The sequence below is a fragment of the Labeo rohita genome, chromosome 14 (assembly GCF_022985175.1).
Source record: "Labeo rohita strain BAU-BD-2019 chromosome 14, IGBB_LRoh.1.0, whole genome shotgun sequence".
Taxonomy (NCBI): domain Eukaryota; kingdom Metazoa; phylum Chordata; class Actinopteri; order Cypriniformes; family Cyprinidae; genus Labeo; species Labeo rohita.
The window spans coordinates 27,964,750-27,984,233 of NC_066882.1; the positions used below are offsets into that span (position 1 = coordinate 27,964,750).

The window sequence follows — 19,484 nt, forward strand, 5'->3', positions numbered from 1 at the left end:
CTCAAAAGCAAACAGGCAACCAAGGTGAAAATAGGGGGAAAGAAATGATCTGGGAGAGACTCTTTGATCTGCACCTGTTTTACTCAGTTTCCAGTCATGCGTACTTTGCTTATGCAAGTCTGAGACGCTTGTGCCACGGCGAAAGGTTGGCCAGAGTTTCAGTCTGGTGAAAGCTGTTCAGATTTCATTTTCAATGGAAGAACAAAAGCATATCCATAATCTTCCAGACAAATAAAAATATTCAATCATCAGACTATCAGCCTCATATCTGTAACAAAATAAAATATGAAGCAGCTGCCACAGAATTGCTTAAAGCGAGTCCCCTGTCAAACTCTAATGAGGATTACAAAGTTAACAGAGCGATGAAATATAAGTTTTACTTTTGGAATCGAATTTGAAAAGCTCTAATGTCACAAAGTTTTATGTGAAATGTGCCTCTAACAACATTTTTCCAAAACTGCAAAAAGAAACTATACATACAATTCCCAGCAGATTCCAGTTGAATTTAACACTAGTGAGAGTAAAACACCAAAAATTTTTATGCCTTTTCACAAAAATTATTACAGGGCCAAATTATGGATTAAAAAAGACTTATTTTCATACAGTTCTTTGCAAAATACTATGTTATGACCTCAAAACATTTATAACATAGTGCAAGTTTTCTAATCGAATACATGTCGATGTCTGAATGACATAATCAGCACCACATGTATGGCTTTTCTAACATAGTAAACTTGCTCGGTTGCCCACCCGGTAGAGCACTGCACATTGCACAAATTCAATTACAGGGATTATCAGATGTAAAATTCACTTTTACATGTTGTTTGAACATAAATGTAGGGTCCTATGATTCCCGCGAAGCAGAAAACACGGACGGAATTCAGTCATAAAAACTGAATTTACAGAATAACGCGGAATGTCACAAAATTTGTTAAAGTTTAAATGAATGAATCAAAAGTAGTTCATTACACTTAAATCAATATGAACTAGTATCTGTAAACATTACGCAGCAAAAATACCATTTAAATGTGAATCCTGCATGTTCTGCGTGTCTCTGTTTTAATGAATGGAGCAGACGAGCGGTTTTGTTTACTACACACACTGAAGCACGCGTGATGCTCGCGGTGATTTCAGCGTCTGTCGTCTCACTAAATGAGGACATAAATACATGAACAATATCTGCTGAGAGTCACTTCATGAGCATTTGACAGTTCCATTTTAGGAAAACTAGCGTTATATCACATACACACAGAAATGTAAAGGTAGACACGGCAACCCGTCAAAATAAAAGTACGGTTTAACTTTAGGACAATGGGCTAGATATATATTACTACTATTACTACTACTACTACTACTAAACTAAACAAACATTATTTTTTAGGGTATAATCAAACAACATTTCTTCCATGTTTTAATTTTAATAGTACATTCCCCTTTGTTTGCCAAAAAAAGTGTGCTTAATTTTCAGTAATTAAAAGATAAATTAAATTAATGTTTTATGCCTTCATTTGATAACCAGAACATTTTAAATACACAACACAGAATTTCTGAGGGTAAAAAAAAAAAAAAAAAAAAAAAAAAAAAACCTTTCATAAGGCTATTTTAAGAATAATTCGAATGAATTAAGTATGCATTCAAATAATTAGACAGAATTTAATGACAAAAAAAAAAACATATGGTGAGAAAAAAATAAAACAAAAATAAATTTAAAAATAAAAATAAAAAAATAAAAATAAAAAAATTTCATAGAGCCCTAAACATGTCATTTTTGTTAAACCTTTATGAAATTGATGTTAAATTGTATAAGTTTCATGATTTTAATTAATCAGACATGCTCTTTGATTTATAAAATTGAATTTAACCATTAAATAGGAGTTGAAAAAAATTTACATGGAAAAAACAGAATTTGGAATTTGGGAAAAAATAAAATGGATTTCATAGGGCCCTATAAATGTTTGTTGGCACTGTGTGTACACAACCACCCTACAATGATAAAAAACCACCCAGTGGTATTTTTGTAATCTTTATAAGTAATATCCCCTTTTTCAAATCAGGCCATTCTCAGCTTCTTCTCAGTGTGACATCACCGCTCGTGGCCGCTCCCATGATAGTTGATTGACATAACCGTCTTACCTTAGATCCGCCCTAAATGAAGGCACAGAGGATTAACGTTACTTTCGTTTTTGAAGGAAATGCACCTGGTGATCTACATAAATGTGTCTATGTTCGTGCAAATCATTTGTGATCCAGCTTTACCTACAGCAGAAGTGAGTTTAAGGGTTTTTTATGTGTCTTTGCAAATCACTTTTCTTAATAATGTGCTAGTTAGTAGGTTTTGTGGCTGAATGTGAGCAAAGCTCATTAGCATTTAAAGAAACATGCAACAGAACTGCTCGCTCCCAAAAAGGGCTGATATTGACAAGGTAAAAACGATGTTTTTTACACTACCACTGAGAAATTATTATTAACTACGTTATAGACTTCTCTTTAAGACCCTAAAGAATCATGGCAACTTGTGGAAAATGGGCATCCGATGACCCCTTTAAACACATTTGCTTTAGCAAATATGTTTTTATCTTACATTCGCTTTTGTTAGGTTTAGTGTAGGTGGTACGTTATTTTCAAACACAATAAGGCATTAACCTTTTAGACACCATATTCCCACTTTTCAAAAATTTCCACCCCGAGTTCAAAGTACAATTTCAAATGCCATTCTGTCACACTTTCACAAGCAGGCATTTGGAAATCTCACTTTTGCAAGCTGAATGCAAGCAACACAATGGGTCAAAATCTATATGCTGCAGGAGGTCAAGGTCAAGTGGAGAGCCAGGTGTAAGAGAAAATGCTGGTTTTAGGCACGATTATGTGTGAGGGAGTGTATGTTTAACTACTTGACAGCTTTGAATTACATTTATATCAATATCAAAGGCTGCCGGACACAGGGCTGAGCTCTGGCCCAGCTGTGAGGGCGACTTAACTGCCAAGCGGCGAGCACCAATTAGCTCAAAGCTGCCAAGAGCACATCAACCCACAGTCAGCAGAAAAATCCAAAGCGGGCACTGCACTTACTAACACATATCTATTTCTACCGACCTTAGGACAGCGTCCGGGCCAACAGACTTTCCCTCACCCGATACATTCAGTCCCGCAATCGATCAACCTGTGCTGTTAGAATGTAGGGAGCAAGAGCTGATCAAAGCATTTAAAGAAGTCTTTGATTCATCTCAAAAAGACATTGATTGTCTTCATATGTTCAGTTTGGACAGAATTTTTCTGTTCAGCCAAAAATATTATTGTTTAAACAGAAGTGCTCAAAGAAAGACCAAAGATGGAGTGACCCGAACCATATTTAGAGGCTAACAACCTAATAACCATTCAGAACATCTTAGCAAGTGCATAACAATTCATCCCATTCATATTTGCTTTAGAAAATGTAAGACAAGCCAACATATTTATTATTAACTTAGGCAGTTACTCTTTTTTTCAAATTCCAGCATTTGCGAAAAAACCTGAGGATTTCTGAACTCATGCTGAGACTTCATAACAACATTAGTCCAACGACTGCTAGCTGATTTACTAATACATTCTGTCAAAATAAACTGTAAATCAACTACTAAAAGCACAGCTCCACTGTGACTTCTGTTTATAGCTTGCATCCTCTCACTGCATATATTTCAGTAACATGTAATTTGGTTGGAGTAATGTTACAGAAATAAGAATAGCAAGCATCTGCTGTAATTGATGGATAATCCTTGGCAAAAACAAGCAGTTTGAGCAAAGACTGAACAGTTTGTTCTTTGATTTTGGAAGCCGAGTCCACCACCTGCTCTTTTTGGACTTGGACCGTAATATATCTGACAGAGATTAAGGCTTAATTGAGTCGATAGTTGATTTATCAACTGTAACTTTCATTGGTTTTGGACATTTTTTCCGTAGTTCACTCCAGATTCGATGGTTTGAAGGGTTATACATCTTCTGAATGTTTCTGCATTTTGACACTTAAATCAATCTAATGTTGAAAAATATGCAAAGGAGATCGCATAATGCGTCTGATGCTCGGTGTAGGAAGTTCCAGTACAGAGTTACATCATTAGCTGTTGAAGAACTGCCAGATACAAGCAACAGAGAATCTGCTGTTTATATTGTGCAATTCATTGTTGACTCTGTAAGGAGGTAATCAAGACAAGATTATCTTTTAGGAACATTAATATTAATATTAATCTCTTTATTAAGCCTGAAAAATATAGCTGAAATGGACTAAACTATTTACAATAAGTGCATGAAAGTACATGAACACAAATGCATCTAGACAATATTTGAAGGTCTTTCTATTTAAGCTGATTTATAAATGGTACTTAAGTTGTAATAAACAAATACTCAATAGATTTCATTAATGTAACTAAATGTAAATCATTTCAAGACTCAAGACTTTTCTCATGGGAAAACAACATTTTTTTTAATGTATACAATGTGAATATACCAAAACTTAACCATCACTAGGGCATCGACAGGTCATACAAATAAAAAAGAGCTTGAGCACTCAACATATGACATGCTGCAGCACGTTTAAAATAAACATTATCATGCGTTGACGCTAATACAGTTATCATTATATTTAACGCTCTTGGTGTGAACAGGCTTCTAGGTTTCAGTTGGAACAGATCTTTCTTGATAATTTTACTCGTTTTGATCCCAGTCTAGATGGAGCCCAGTTAAGGATGTGTCACTGATTCCAGTGAAACAGAAACGTTCCCATGGTTATCTATACTGGGTCAGACATCCGTCTAGTTAAGCGTAACTCTCCTCCACTCATTCTTAAGAATCCGGTTTGACTTTAAAGACAGGCACTGACAGATATCACATGACACAAGACGATGTTGAAACACAGCACCCTCCAGACAGTGTCTGTTTCAGTGCTGTAGACTATCTGTTTCTGCTTCTCTGTTTCTCTTTCGTCTCTGTGTCATATTTTCAGACTTTCTGTCATTGATTTATCTTGCTCGCAAAGTACTTCCTGTTAGAGGAAAGATGGGTGAGTGATTCAGTGAAAATGGTGCCTTTATCCATCGTGGATATGCAGAACATCAAAAAACGGAAGAATAACTTTATGGGCTCATTTTCTGTTGTTGCACACAGCTTAAAAAATGTAAGAAAACTATGTGACATTTATGGAAGCCTGTTACCGCCACTAAACAAAAATAAAAAAATAAATAAGAGGTTATCACGACTTTTTATCACACAGTTAGACTCGCAATTCCGAGTTATAAAGTCAGAATTGTGAGAAATGACTTTTTCCCCCCGCAAATGTAAGCTTATATCTTACAATTCTGACTTAAACTCGCAATTGTGAGTTATAAAGTCAGAATAGCAAAATTTAAACTCACAATTCAGATTTTTTTCTTAAAATTAAGTGATATAAACTCACAATTGTGAGTTAGAAAGTAAGAACTGCAAGACATAAACTTGCAATTGTGAGTTACAAAGTCAGAATTGCGAGAAATTACTTTTTTTTTCTTACAAATGCAAGTTTATATCTCACAATTCAGAATTTTTTTTTAATGCAGTTCTGACTTTTCCTTAGAATTGTGTGATATAAACTCGCAATTGTGTGTAATTGCAATTGCGAGTAATAAAGTCAGAATTGCAAGATACAAACTCGCAACTGTGAGTTATAAAGTCAGAATTGCGGGAAATTACTTTTTTATTGCAAATGCAAGTTAGTATCTTGCAATTGTGACTTTTTTCTCTTAATTCTGACTTTTTTCTCAGAATTGCCTGATAGTAACTTGCAGTTGTTAGTTATAAAGTCAGAATTGCGAGAAATTACTTTTTTCCTCGCAAATGCAAGTTTATATCCTGCATTTCTGACATTTTTCTTGCAATTGTGAGTTTATATCTTGCAATTCAGATTTTTTTTTACACAATTCAGACTTTTTATCAAAGTCAGAATTCTGAGAAATTACATTTCTTCTTGCAAATGCAAGTTTGTATCTTGCAGCTGTGACTTTTTTCCTCACAACTGCGAGTTTATATCTCACAAATCTGACTTTATAACTCGCAATAGTAAGTTTATATCTCAGAATTCTGAGAAAAAAAGCAATTGCCTTTTTTCATTTTTAATTCAATGGCAGAAACAGGCTTCCAGAGACATTTGCATTTAAAAAACAAAACAAAACAAAAAAAACAAGAATATTCATGTTTGTATGTGAAACTTCTCAATTTTATTTTTGTGAAAAAATAGACTCTCAAAGACACTTAAAAAATCGCCTTCAATTTTTTTTTTTTTTTTTTTTTTTTTTTTTTTTTACCATGCCCTTCACGGATGCTTATAATTTCAATCAATCAATCAAATAAACAATAAAAGTAAAAATCAGTCAAGTTCAATCTTAAAACCTTCATTGAATGTCACTGTGATTTGGACGACAGATTTTTTTCCCTTAAATACTTTGCAGCTCTGAATCCCTCAGTAGTTCACATCAGCTCATATTTACAGCAGACATTTATTTTAACCACCTGAAACAAGCTCTTATCTTTGACTGTGACAGTCAGAGGACACAATAAATTCACATAAAGACTGCCTAGTCGAGTCTGCATTAGCGGCGGGTTGACCGATGACCCAGCTGGCTAAGACCCTGCACTTGCAGCCGGGATACGCAGTCGAGAGATTAAACCGCAGTTATTGGTGCCTTGTCACCGAGGAACCCCTGCAGAGCCTATTACAACCTAATGCATGAAATAGCTAAGAGGGCCCTCCATTGAGTAAAGTAATTAAATGTGGCTGCCTGCCACCGTCAGATGTATAAGACCTCCAGCACCCTGGTCAGGTAGAGTAATTACCATTCCTCTCTCTCATGCCTGTTTGATAAAAGATGACTATCTTTCTCAACCCTGAAAAATCATCTGTGTATAAGCTGTAAAACTGGAATACCTCTGAGGGTTTCTTTTTTTCATTATTCCACCCATGATAAAACCTTGTCCATCCATAACATTACCATAAATCTTCTGAGTTTTGACTGATGGTATTAGATGAAGAAGTTTTTGCTGTGAACTTGCTTCAGTCGGAACAATCCACACGCAGATGCGTGTCAATGCAATGACTCATGGTTGTGCAGTCTGGACTGAGAGGTTAGGCTGGGCAGTTTTTCCACAACTCATGTGGCCATATTATTCATCTAGAGCTACAAAACAGATCTGTTCCTAGTGGGTTACTTTCATTTTAATGCTAACTGAAATTAATCTTGTTAGGTGAGTCATTTGGAATGCCAACACCATATAAATAGCACTCCTTAGACAAAGCACAGCGGAGATTGATTTCAGAGTTTGACACTTTAGCATGTGTGTTAGGAAGGAATGTTATTATTATTTATGTATTTTAGTAATAAATTAAATACATTCTGCCAGCTTGGATTTTTTTGACTGAAATTATTGCACTGCATTCTGGGATCGCCTTCTTATACTGTACTTATGTTCAAAAGTCAGTGGTAAGTACTTTTTTTTCCCTAAATAAATTACAATTTTTACACAACAACACATGAAATTAATAATAATAACCATTCCCAAAGTTATATCTGTTATTTTGAACTTTCTATATTTTAACACTGTTAAAAATAAACTAAAATAAGATAAGAATATATATATATATATATAAATATTTTTATTATATATATATATATATATATACATATACATATACATATATATATATATATATATATATATATAATACTTTTTATTCTGTTTTATATTTTTATTATTTTATATATATATATATATATATATATATATAATACTTTTATTTCATAAATCATTCTAATACACTGATTTGCTGCTCAAGAAACATTTATTATTACAATCAATGTTGCAAAAAGTGGTGCTGATTAGTATTAAAAATTAATATAGAAGATTAAAAAATACATTTGTAATAATTATTCGTAAATATTGTTAGAAATATATAATATAATTTAGAATTTTTTAAAAAGATAAAATAAATTTAAATATCTTTACTGTAAATGTAATATATCCTTGCCTTAAAAAACTGATTAAGGAATAATTAATAATTAACTTGATGTTTAATACATTAAATACAAAATAAAAGAGCTCTTGAGTTAGGAACCAATCACCAATAATAATAATAATAATAATAAAATACAAATAATACAAATAAATAAATAAATGTTTCTTGAGCAGCAAATCATCATATTAGAATCATTTTTTAAAAATATATGAATATTTTTTATACAATAGTACATTAAATGATTTACATTTTAAAAATGAAAGACATTTCCAAAGTTTTAGATCTGTTACTTTTAATTTTCTATACATCAAAGAATCCTGAATTTGTTTTAAATAAAAGTATTTAAATATAATAATGTTTAAAATAAAATTATATATATATATATATATATATAATTTTTATTTTATTTATTTTATTTTATTTTATTTTATTTTATTTTAAACATTATTATATATAAATATTTGTATCATCGAATCATTCCAATAGGATGATTTGCTGCTCAAGAAAAAAAAAAAAAAAAAAAAAAAAAACAGCAAATCAGCATATTAGAATGATTTCTGAATTTCTGAACAATCATATGACACTGAAGACTGGAGTAATGATGCTGGAAAATTCAGCTTTGATTACAGGAATAAATTACATTTTAAAATATATTGAATACAAAAGAGCTATTTTAAATTGCAATAATATTTCAGAATATTACTGTTTTTACCCAAATAAATGCTTCTCAAATAAAGACTTCTTTCGAAAACATTACAACAATGTGACCGACTCAAACTTGTGAATGATTGCGTAATTAATGCCGCCTTAAAATTTGGCCAAAAATGATATCTTGTTTTATATAGTGATCCTTTGCGTAATTATATGTTGTGGAACAGCCTTGTGTGACGTTACAGTACCTGTTCTGCAGCCTCTTGAAATACAGGGGCCATTTTTTGCGGTAAGGCATTAAAACATATTGTTTGGAACGAGCGGCGATGATGGCGATACGGCAGCTGATATGATACATAGCATAGTGAGCCGAGGAGACATGAATAATGATAGAGGAGAAAATAGAGGGAAGAGAGAGTGGGGGGGAGCGTTCTTTTTTCTTTTTTTTTTTCTCTGTCTCCATCTGCCTCTCTTTTTCTGCCGGCCGGAGAAGCGCCTGATGTATTTGCTGCTTGGCTGCTCTCAGAGATTGCCATCAGCCAAGACTCGTCTGTGGAGGTAAACTCAATACGCATATTTTCCCCCTCCAACCTTCATAACATTTACTTTCAAGCCCTCTGATTTGGCGTGTGTACGCGCGTGTGAATTTTTAGAGCTCTAATAGTGTGCGATTTGAAAGTGTGACCGCCCGCTTTGGCCTTCCACAGATGCAATACAAATGTAATGCAAGATGAACCAATCAATAGAGGCGTAATGTTGAAGCCGGGACCTCGGTTTGCAGACGTGTTCTCAATAATAAGAGGCGAGCGCGAAGCCAATCACCATTTGCCCGCGATCGTACGCGGGAAATGAATGTTGATGTTTCTGGCACATTCCAAGCGTCCAGATGGTGTTTCCAGAAACATTTAAAGTCGCTCCACTGCAACACGACTTAATAATCAGTTTGACTGACGTGATATCACTGTGCGAGCTACTGATTTAAAAACTGGTTGTCAGCTATGTATAACATTTAAATTCTCACTTCATGTACCCTGTCAACACAACATTATGAGGAATGGCAGATGGTGTTTTACTGGAGGCAGCGTATGTGTAACACTTTCCTCGGGATACTTTACTGTCTCTAAATCGCTTCGTGCAAAATGTGGTTTGTTAAAATTTCACATAATGTTAGAGCTGTGGCCAGCGGTTGGCGCAAATGCGGCTACGCAGTCCTAGATGATATACAATGTCGTATACCAGGCGAAATGTGTCAGCTGCTAATGATTTAGCTTTACTATTTATGTTGCAGTAGATATATATGTGAGGCAGGACTGCTGTATGATATTTACAGCTGAGAGTGATGAGAAAACACGGAGGACTGCGCAAATACACAGCGGGACGTGTCCCAAACTAGTCAAGATAAAGACGAACTGAAAAATGTGTGTTAATCAGGCACATTGTGATGAAATATATTTATTTACTTAGTGTAGAATACAAGTTATGTACAGTTGAATGTGTCCAAAATCTATTATATGCAAATGTAATATTATTAATTTACATTACATCCATATATAATAGATTAGAATAATTTAATATTTAATTAATTATTATATTATATTAATTATTAATAATCTAAAAATAATCTTAAAATAATTAACAAATGCAATTGATCACCCAAACCTATAAATATAAAAATGTATATAATATAAATTAAAATGTATTTATTTTTTGTTTTTAGTAGCCTTTTTATCTTCAAAATGTGGCGCAAGATGCTGAAAAACAAATTCAGATTAACTAACTAATTAACTGATTAATTAAAGTTATATAAAAAAGAAAAAAAAAGTAATCGAAAATTGGAAAAAAATATATATATTTAAGTTGAAGTACTGAAATGATTAACATTAAAATATTTTTTTTTCAAATAAAAATAAAGTAAAAGTTATATAAAAACTGTTATTAAAAAAAAAAGTCTAATAATAAAATAATAAAAAAAAAAAACGAAATAAATAAATAAATATTAAGTATTGCAATTAATTTATTAGTGCTCATGGTGCAAGATGTTGAAAAAACAAATTCAGATTAACTTATGTGATTAATTCAAATAAAATTTAAAATGACTGAGCACAAATTTAATTTAATTATGTATGCTTATAGTTATAAAAAATAGAAATTATTTATAGTAACTGAAAAAAGGGTTAAAATAAAAAATATTATATGACTCTGCAATTATTTGGAATAAATATATTTAAGCTACATTCAAGTACTAAAATGATTAACATTAAAATTTAAATGAAAATAAATTAAAATTTACTTACAATAAAGTTTGATTTGTTAATTACTGTTAATTAATTAACTGTATTAGTTATCATGAATTAACAATGAAAATTACTAATACAAATATTAAAAAAAGTCTAACTGAAATAAAGTTGTAAAATATTTTTTATAAATTATTTTAAATTAATTAATTAATATTTTTTGATTATGTATTAATTATTATTATTTTAGCAGGCTTTTTATCTTGGCTTTATGTCTTCAAAATGTGGCACTCATGGTGCACGCTGAAAAACAAATTCAGATTAACCAATAAATGTAATTAATTCAAGTCAAAATTAAAATAACTGAGCACCATTTTATATATATGTATTTATAGTTATTGTTAACAAAAATAAATAAATAAATAAATAAATAAATACAATTATTAAAATATTATATGAAATATTATAAAATAAACAAGTAATCAAAAATTTTGTCACCACAGCTAATTGGAATAAACATATTTAAGATAAAGAACTAAAAATATTAACATTACCATTTAAGTACACCAAAACTAATAAAACATAAATTGAAATCAAAATTTAATATAAAAATAAATGCTAATTTATTTAACAAAAAAAAAACAAACAAATTGTTGGTTTCTTGTTTTTTGGGACCACACATAATAAATCAGGCTTGATTTAGGAGACTGCTTGACAAGCCAACCTCATATGTCAAAAGACAGGAGCAGTATCAAATCCTCCCATACTGTCTCATGCTGCTGCTATGAGCCCCGGTTCTCCAACGCTTTGACCTGCGAGGGGAGTGAGAGCTGTCCAAACAGACACAAGGAGTCGGGTGAACAGCGTGGCTGTGTTTGAGAGGTCAGATCTCCAGCACAGAGGCTAACAACAGGCTCCGGCTCCAGGGAAAAACAAGACCTTTAGATAACTGTAGCCTTACAGAGACTCAAAACATGTGATAAGCTCTGCAAAGAGAGAGAGAGAAAAAAAATGGTGCAAAGGTGGGAATAAAAGGGAGAGACTAAGTGGAGGAAACTGGAGGATTCTCCAAATGAAAGGTGAGGAAAATAATTTCTAGAATATGGGATTCTGATCAAAGAGCGTCTACAGCGGTAGACTAAACATCGGATAAACAGCGAGTCCAACCTCGAGGACAACGAAATACAAGTAACAAAGAAGCAAACTCCTCAAGTGAGCCTCCTAAATCAAACTGACAGTTATTGAGTCGGGTTACTATTTTTAAAAGGCATTTTCAGAGGCATTCCAGGCCAGTAAGTTTATCAAAGACAAGGTGGTATTAAGTTGCAAAGGGAATATTCTCACAACACACAGCCAAACACCACAGTCATTCTGCACAGATCTCTCTGATGAGAATTAGATACTCTTGCTTTGTGTAGCTCAATCACTCATTTAACTTTTACTTGCCAAAAAGCTTTGATATTAGCTATTAGCTTTGGAGAGATGGATTACAGGATTCACAAACCCACATATTTTTATAAAATTTAATTAATTTCTTTAAAGTTGAAAAAAAAAAAAAAATATATATATATATATATATATATATATATATAAAGGCTAACTATATATGTATATATATACATATATATATTAATATAAGACATTAAAAAATGAAGAAATAGTGAGTGGTATATATTATTAATTCAGAGAATATTATTTTTTATTATGTATTTTATCTTGGCTTTGTGTTATAAAAATAAGGTGCTAATGGCGCAAGATGCTGAACAAATAATCTAGTTCAACCTACCAATTATGATAATTTAATATAAAGTAGTTTACTTGAATGAATGAATGAATAATAAATAAATAAAGAAAGAAAGAAAGAAAGAAATATATATATATATATATATATATAGAGAGAGAGAGAGAGAGAGAGAGAGAGAGAGAGAGAGAGAGAGAGAAATTTAAATTAAGTTAAAATACAATAATAAATGAAATATTATATAAAATTCCTGAACACTATACCTAAATAAATAAATAAATAAATAAATACAATTACAACTACAATTAAGGCTAAGGCTAAAATTAGGCAACATTTAATTAAAATAAATAAATAAAAATGTTGAAAAATATATACAAATGTAAATAAAATATTAGATTTTAGTTGATGAAACTTTACAATAAAGGTAGATTTTTTGATTTTTGTTAATTAGTCAAATATATTAGTTAACATGAATTAACAACGAAAATTACTAAAAACAAAAATTAAAACTGGTATTAAAAAAGGCTAATTGAAATAAAGTTGAAATATAAAAATAAAATAAATTATTAGATGTTTATATGATTTGTTAATTACTGTTAACTAGTTAACTGTATTACTAATTCGAAAATTACTTTTAAAGCATAAAGCAGTCTTAGTTAATATTAATATTGTTTTTAAGTGTTACTGATAAAAAAACGTAAACAAAAAAAAGAGGAAATTAAGCCATTTGTATTTGCCATGATGCCAAAGTTAAAATAATAAAAAAAAGCTATTAAAAACAAACAAACAAACAAACAAACAAACACCATTACGTAAACTTAAACTAAAATAAATAAATACACAAATAAAACTGAATATATAAAAAAAAATCTAATTCAAAATATTACAATACATTACATAATACAATACATAAATCATATTAAAATAACACTGTTTTGATATGATCTGCGCTGTTGATCATGGCCAGTATGACTAGGATCATATCTTTTTAAATAAACTGGGTTGGTTTTGATTTCATTTGTTGTTTTTAAAATGTTTTTACACTCAACATCAGTTTATGAGAGAGTCAGAGTCAATCAGAGAGCAATTACACAGCCATACAGGCACGTATTCTGCCTTGTAATATATGTTCAAGTATGTATCATGCCGAAAGTGTCATGTTAAAGCAGACTTTGTTTTTATAACACTTGTGAGGTGTCGCGTACCACCTTTGATGACACAACAGTTGCAAGGTGTGACTGTCAGCAAGCGACTCCATCGGGAAAGACTCCTAGAGTGAGATGTGGCCCAAGAAAATAATTACACACACAGAATGACCAGTAATTTTCACAGTCTGTCTGGCTTTTTAGCTCAGGTTTGAAGCACAGAGTGCCTGCTTCTGGATTAGCTCTCGCTTCCAGGCCTTCCCAGCTCGAGGGAGCAGCAGCCTCACGGCCGCGTGAAAGGCAGGCAGTCATGCAGGCAGTTTGCTGCGCTATGGAGCCCAGGGCTGAACTGTAGGGGATGTTTTAATGGGCACATTTCATTGTCAGGACTGTGGCTGCTGAAACTGGGGCAAACCTACATGAACATCACAGGCCCTGACAGACGTCTCACAAATGTCTCAGTTCCATGATAATTAAACTACAACAGGCTTTTCCGATGTGATTTGTGCACAAGAATTTAAGAAACAAATAATATAAACACACCACTGTTCAAAAGTTTAGGGATGTAAATGTTGTTAAATTGATTTTTATGCTTGCCAAAGCTGCATTTATTTAATTAAAAAAGCTGTAAAAATTGTGAAATATTCTTAACATAAATACATTATTATTAACAAAACATTAAATGTTTTATATATGAATATATATTTAAAAATGTGATTTACTCCTGTGAAGGCAAAGCAAAATTTTCAGCATTATTGTTATTGCGTATTTATTTATTTGCATTTACATAAATTATTCTAACATAATGATTTGCTGCTCAAGAAACATTTCTTATCAGTTGTGGTGATTAATATTTTTAACATGTAATTTTTTGTAATATTAAATATATCTTTACTATTACTTTTGGTCAATTTAATACATCCTTGCTGAATAAAAGTATTTAAGAAATTGTACACCTACATTTTACTATACTATTTCTAAAAGTATATACATAAAAATGTGTAAATGTGTATTTTATAAACAAACATGCAAATGAATGAATGAATAAATAAATAATGTGATTTTATATGGCAGCAGCTGTAAAAATAATGGACATAAAATACGCTGAATACAGTAAAAACCTTACATAAAATAAAATTAAATACAATTATAAATGTATTACTTTTTTTTAAATAAAATTATTCATTTTATTTTATATTAAATTAAATTTAAAATATATAACTTATAAAAATATAAATATTTCAGTTACGTTTGGTCAATTTAATACATCCTTGCTGAATAAAAGTATTTAACAAATTGTACGCTTAAATGGTACTACACTATTTCTAAAATTGTATACAAAAAGATTTTAATCTGTTAGTAAGTAAATAAATACATAAATAAATGATGTAATTTCATACAGCAGCAGCTGTAAAATATGAACAAAAATACACTGAATACAGTAAAAACCTTACATAAAATAAACATAAATAAAACTATACATGTGTACATTTTTTAAAATAAAATTAGAAATTGTATTTATATTAAATTAAATAAAAAAATGTCTAATTTATAAAACTATAAATATATTTACTGTTACTTTTGGTCAATTTAATACATCCTCGTGGAATAAAAGTACTTAAGAAATTAGTACAGTTAAATGTTAATATATTATTTCTAAAAGTATATACATGATTTTAATCTGTAAAATAAATAAATAAATGAATAAATGAATAAATGTCATACGGCTGCAGTTGTAAAATAAGGACATAAAAATGCACTGAATAAAAATAAAATAAAATAAAATAATGATTAAAGATCAATTAGTAATTAACTTCATGTTTAATACATTATAAAAAAAAATGTGTTTTAGTCAAAAATGTTATTACTTGACAAAACAAACAGACAAACAAGAGCTCACAAGAAAAAAAAATGACTGCATAATTAAAGCTAAAGAATAATAAATGTACCTATTTATTGAACATTTTATGATGTCTTTGTTACAGTTTAATAACAACAGATACAAAAGCATAGAAGCAATAAATACTGCTGCTTCTACTTACACTTCAATTCACCTAGTCACATTTAAAACTTCCTGAACAAATCCACTCGGTGCTCTTAACCACTATTACAGTAACCACGCTAAACCACCACCCACAATCCCCCGCTCTGCTCACCTCACAAACTGCAGCTGGGACGAACCTCTGCCCCTCACTCAGAGCCTGGAGCCTTTGGCTCTCAACCCCACACCCACTACAGCGCAGCACAAACGCTTCCAGCTCCTCCAGTCCCAGATTCCCACTGCGGGAACACGGCTGTAGGCCATGCTTCCTCTCTGTCTCCTTAATGAGGCCCCATTTGCACCGCCTGTTCCCAATCCCAAGTCATCAGGACCACCGCTACAGATAAAATGCTGATGGAAATAAATGCGGGAGCGCCGTAATGCTATGGAAGCGTGTCCTTGACTAAAGCCAGTGGACGGATGTGATCCCGGGAGAAGATGGGAATCACAATAATTAGAAGGTCTACATTACAAACAGCTTTGGGCTTTTGGATGTCAACAAATAAACAGGCATATGACATCATATGAAACAGCCTTCAAAAAGTACAATAAACATAAATAGGTTTAAGCTCGAAGATTTTTATATAAAGCCATGTGAAAAGTTAGACTCTGTACGGAATGATGTAAGATGTTATGTCATCCGCATCAGCATCGGCAGAGTTTTATGCAAGCGATTACTTCCTGAGCTCGTCTCTACAAATAACCTGCTGTTTACCCAACAGCCACACCAGCAGCAGCACAGAATAAGAAATGAATTGGACTTGATTAGTCACTTACTTGAGAGGAGCGCTCCTGGGCTTGGGCTTCTCGGCGGCCTGTGAATAAGACAACAGCCCATCAGATTAAAGGTCGATACCGTGCAGAGAAAGAAAGAGAGAGCAGAAAACATCCGAACACAGCAAAATAGGCAGATCACAATGTTTGAGTGTTTGCTGGTTTCCCCCTTATGGACTTGCTCTGTGTTTACGTGAGAGTGGGATACTTAGAGAGAACAGTTAAGCATGACCAGAAACAGTAGATCAGTGTTGCTTGAGGAAATTTATATTGATTTTCTGGGATGGAGATTCTATTCAGGCAGAGCATTTGTAAATTCCTATGATTACTTGAGTTCACACCATTGTTCAGTAACTCACGCTGCTCATAAGTATCCGTAGTGTTTACAGGGGCTTTCTAAGCAGCAGTAAAACAAATACAGTCAATTAACTATTATTACTCCTGACAACTCATATAAAACGAAGTACAAGAGCATATATAAATGGATCTCATGAAAACATGAAGATAAAAAAGAAGGCTGTTTTAGTACCAATTAAGACTGCAATGGATGCTCAAATGTTTCTGTTTTTTTTTTACTTTACTGTTACTTTAAATATACATTCATGTATTATACTATAATTGGTATAAACTGTGGCAGATAATGAGGTAATATAATATATAAATACCATGGTACCGGAAGTTAAATTCCTATGTATAGATCAAAGCCCCATATTATTGATATCTAACACAGTACAGCTGTACTTACAAAAAGGATGAAAACAAAAGAATACAACATTTTATTTTCCAAAAAAATCCATACTATTTGTTTGTCCGTAGTATTTCCATGGCACATTAAAAGAACAAAGCAAAACAAAAAACTGCAACATTTTATTTTATTTTCAAAAAAAAAAAAAGTCCAGTAATTGTTTGTCTATAGTATTTTCATTGTACTAACTAACTACTAACTAACTAACTAACTAACTAACTAACTAACTAACTAACTAAATCAATCAATCAATCAATCAATCAATCAATCAATCAATCAATCAATCAATCGTTTATTTTCAAAAAGTTTATTGATATACTATTTCATGCAAACTAAACTAAACTAAACTAAACTAAACTAAACTAAAACCTTTTTTAAAGCTCAGTAATTGTTTGACCATAGTATTTCCATGGTGTTAACTAACTAACTAACTAACTAAATCAATCAATCAATCAATCAATCAATCAATCAATCAATCAATCAATCAATCAATCGTTTATTTTCAAAAAGGTCCAGGTATTTGTCAACACTATTTCATGCTACATGCAAAACAAAACAAAACAAAAAACTATCAAAACAAACATTTTATTTCCAAAAAAAAAAAAAAAACAAAAAACAAACAAACAAAAAAATCCATAGTATTTGTTTGTCTATAGTATTTCCATGACATATAACTAACTAGCCAAATAAATAAATAAATAAATAAATAAATAAATAGTTTATTTTCAAAAAGGTCCACAGTATTTGTCAACAGTATTTCATGCAAAACAAAAACAAAAAAACAAACCTAAACTAAACTAAACTAAACTAAAAACTATCAAAACAAACATTTTACTTTAACAAAAAAAGTCAAATTATTATTTGTCTATAGTACTATCCTTGTTAACTAACTAACTAACTAAATAAATACATAATTTATATTCAAAAAGGTCCACAGTATGTCAACAAAACAAAACAAAACAAAACAAAACAAAAAAAAAAAAAATATTTCTATATTATTTGTTAGTGAATTCTGTCATTTAAACCTGCATAAAACATCACAGCTGTTGATGAAATAATGTTCAGCAGATTTCTGGTAAAACAGTCAACAAAATTAAGCTTTGATTATAAATGTTATAAATATCATTTGACTTGGAAAAATTATATTACATAAGTGCTGTCAAAGAAATCATCTATTGACTAACACTAAGTGCCATAGCCTAATATAAAAAAAAAAACAATCTCTACACTCAGTGAGATTCATTTCCTGAGCTAATCTGCCCATTCCTTTATGCCAGCATGCTGTTTATTAGCTCTGAGCTGTACGTTTGTCACAGCTGCAGTAAATGCATCACGGAGTGCTTTACTGGCACATAAGCGCTACTTTCAAAATCAAATCTCTCAAGGTAAATAGGGATATATTGAGATATCCAGCGCTCGAGATGAACACAGCGCCGGGCTACCACTACCTGGGCAGCCGCAGAGTCAGAGACGCAGGTTTTGGGTTTAATGCTGCGGCCATTGATCTGTGTACAGTCCATTTATCATTCAGGGAGGGAGCCAGTGATCTTCACAGTGTATTAGATGAAACAACTCAGATCATCTGTCACAGGCCCTCTTATTGCTGTTTCCCTCTCAGTGGGGAATTTGGGCTCATTCCAGGCTGCTCGCAGATGGATGTTGCTAGGCAACATGGTTGGGGGCCGTTGCTGCCGGCGGTGGCGTGCGTAGGTAAACCCACACGCGGCCAGGGACGTGCAAATGCGAGCACACGTGCAAGTGAACTCTCACGAGTGTCAGGTCGCCTCCATCACAAGTGGAAGGAGTATTTGGGCACTTGCTTTAAGGGTTATATATGTGAGAAACAGAGGAAGGGGTTTTTTTTTGGGGGGCGGGAGAGAGTGGGCATCACTATTGTGATTCGGATCACATTAGCTTTCCCAAAAAGCCACTGTGACTGAGTGGTTTAGCACAGCGCCTGTTGAAATCAACACAGAGCCAAAGCCATTTCAAACGTGATCAATGTGTGCAAGTCAGACCTTAAATAGTCAATTCACAACGGAAAAGAGGATAAAAAACATTTAACGGAGAAACAAAAATGTCTCAATAATCTAAAGCAATGTAAAATCATCAAACATTTAGCTTTACGTTTTGCAGAAA

The 19,484-nt window shown here is 32.0% G+C and overlaps 1 protein-coding gene across 1 annotated transcript in view; it reads right to left on the bottom strand.

The window, feature by feature from the left end:
- aff2 (AF4/FMR2 family, member 2) overlaps positions 1-19,484 on the bottom strand; it is a 276,300-nt gene that overhangs the window by 68,743 nt on the left and 188,073 nt on the right. The window contains exon 9 of the mRNA XM_051128381.1: positions 16,604-16,641. Within this exon, the coding sequence (XP_050984338.1) occupies positions 16,604-16,641 (38 nt within the window). The remainder of the gene's footprint in view (positions 1-16,603; positions 16,642-19,484) is intronic.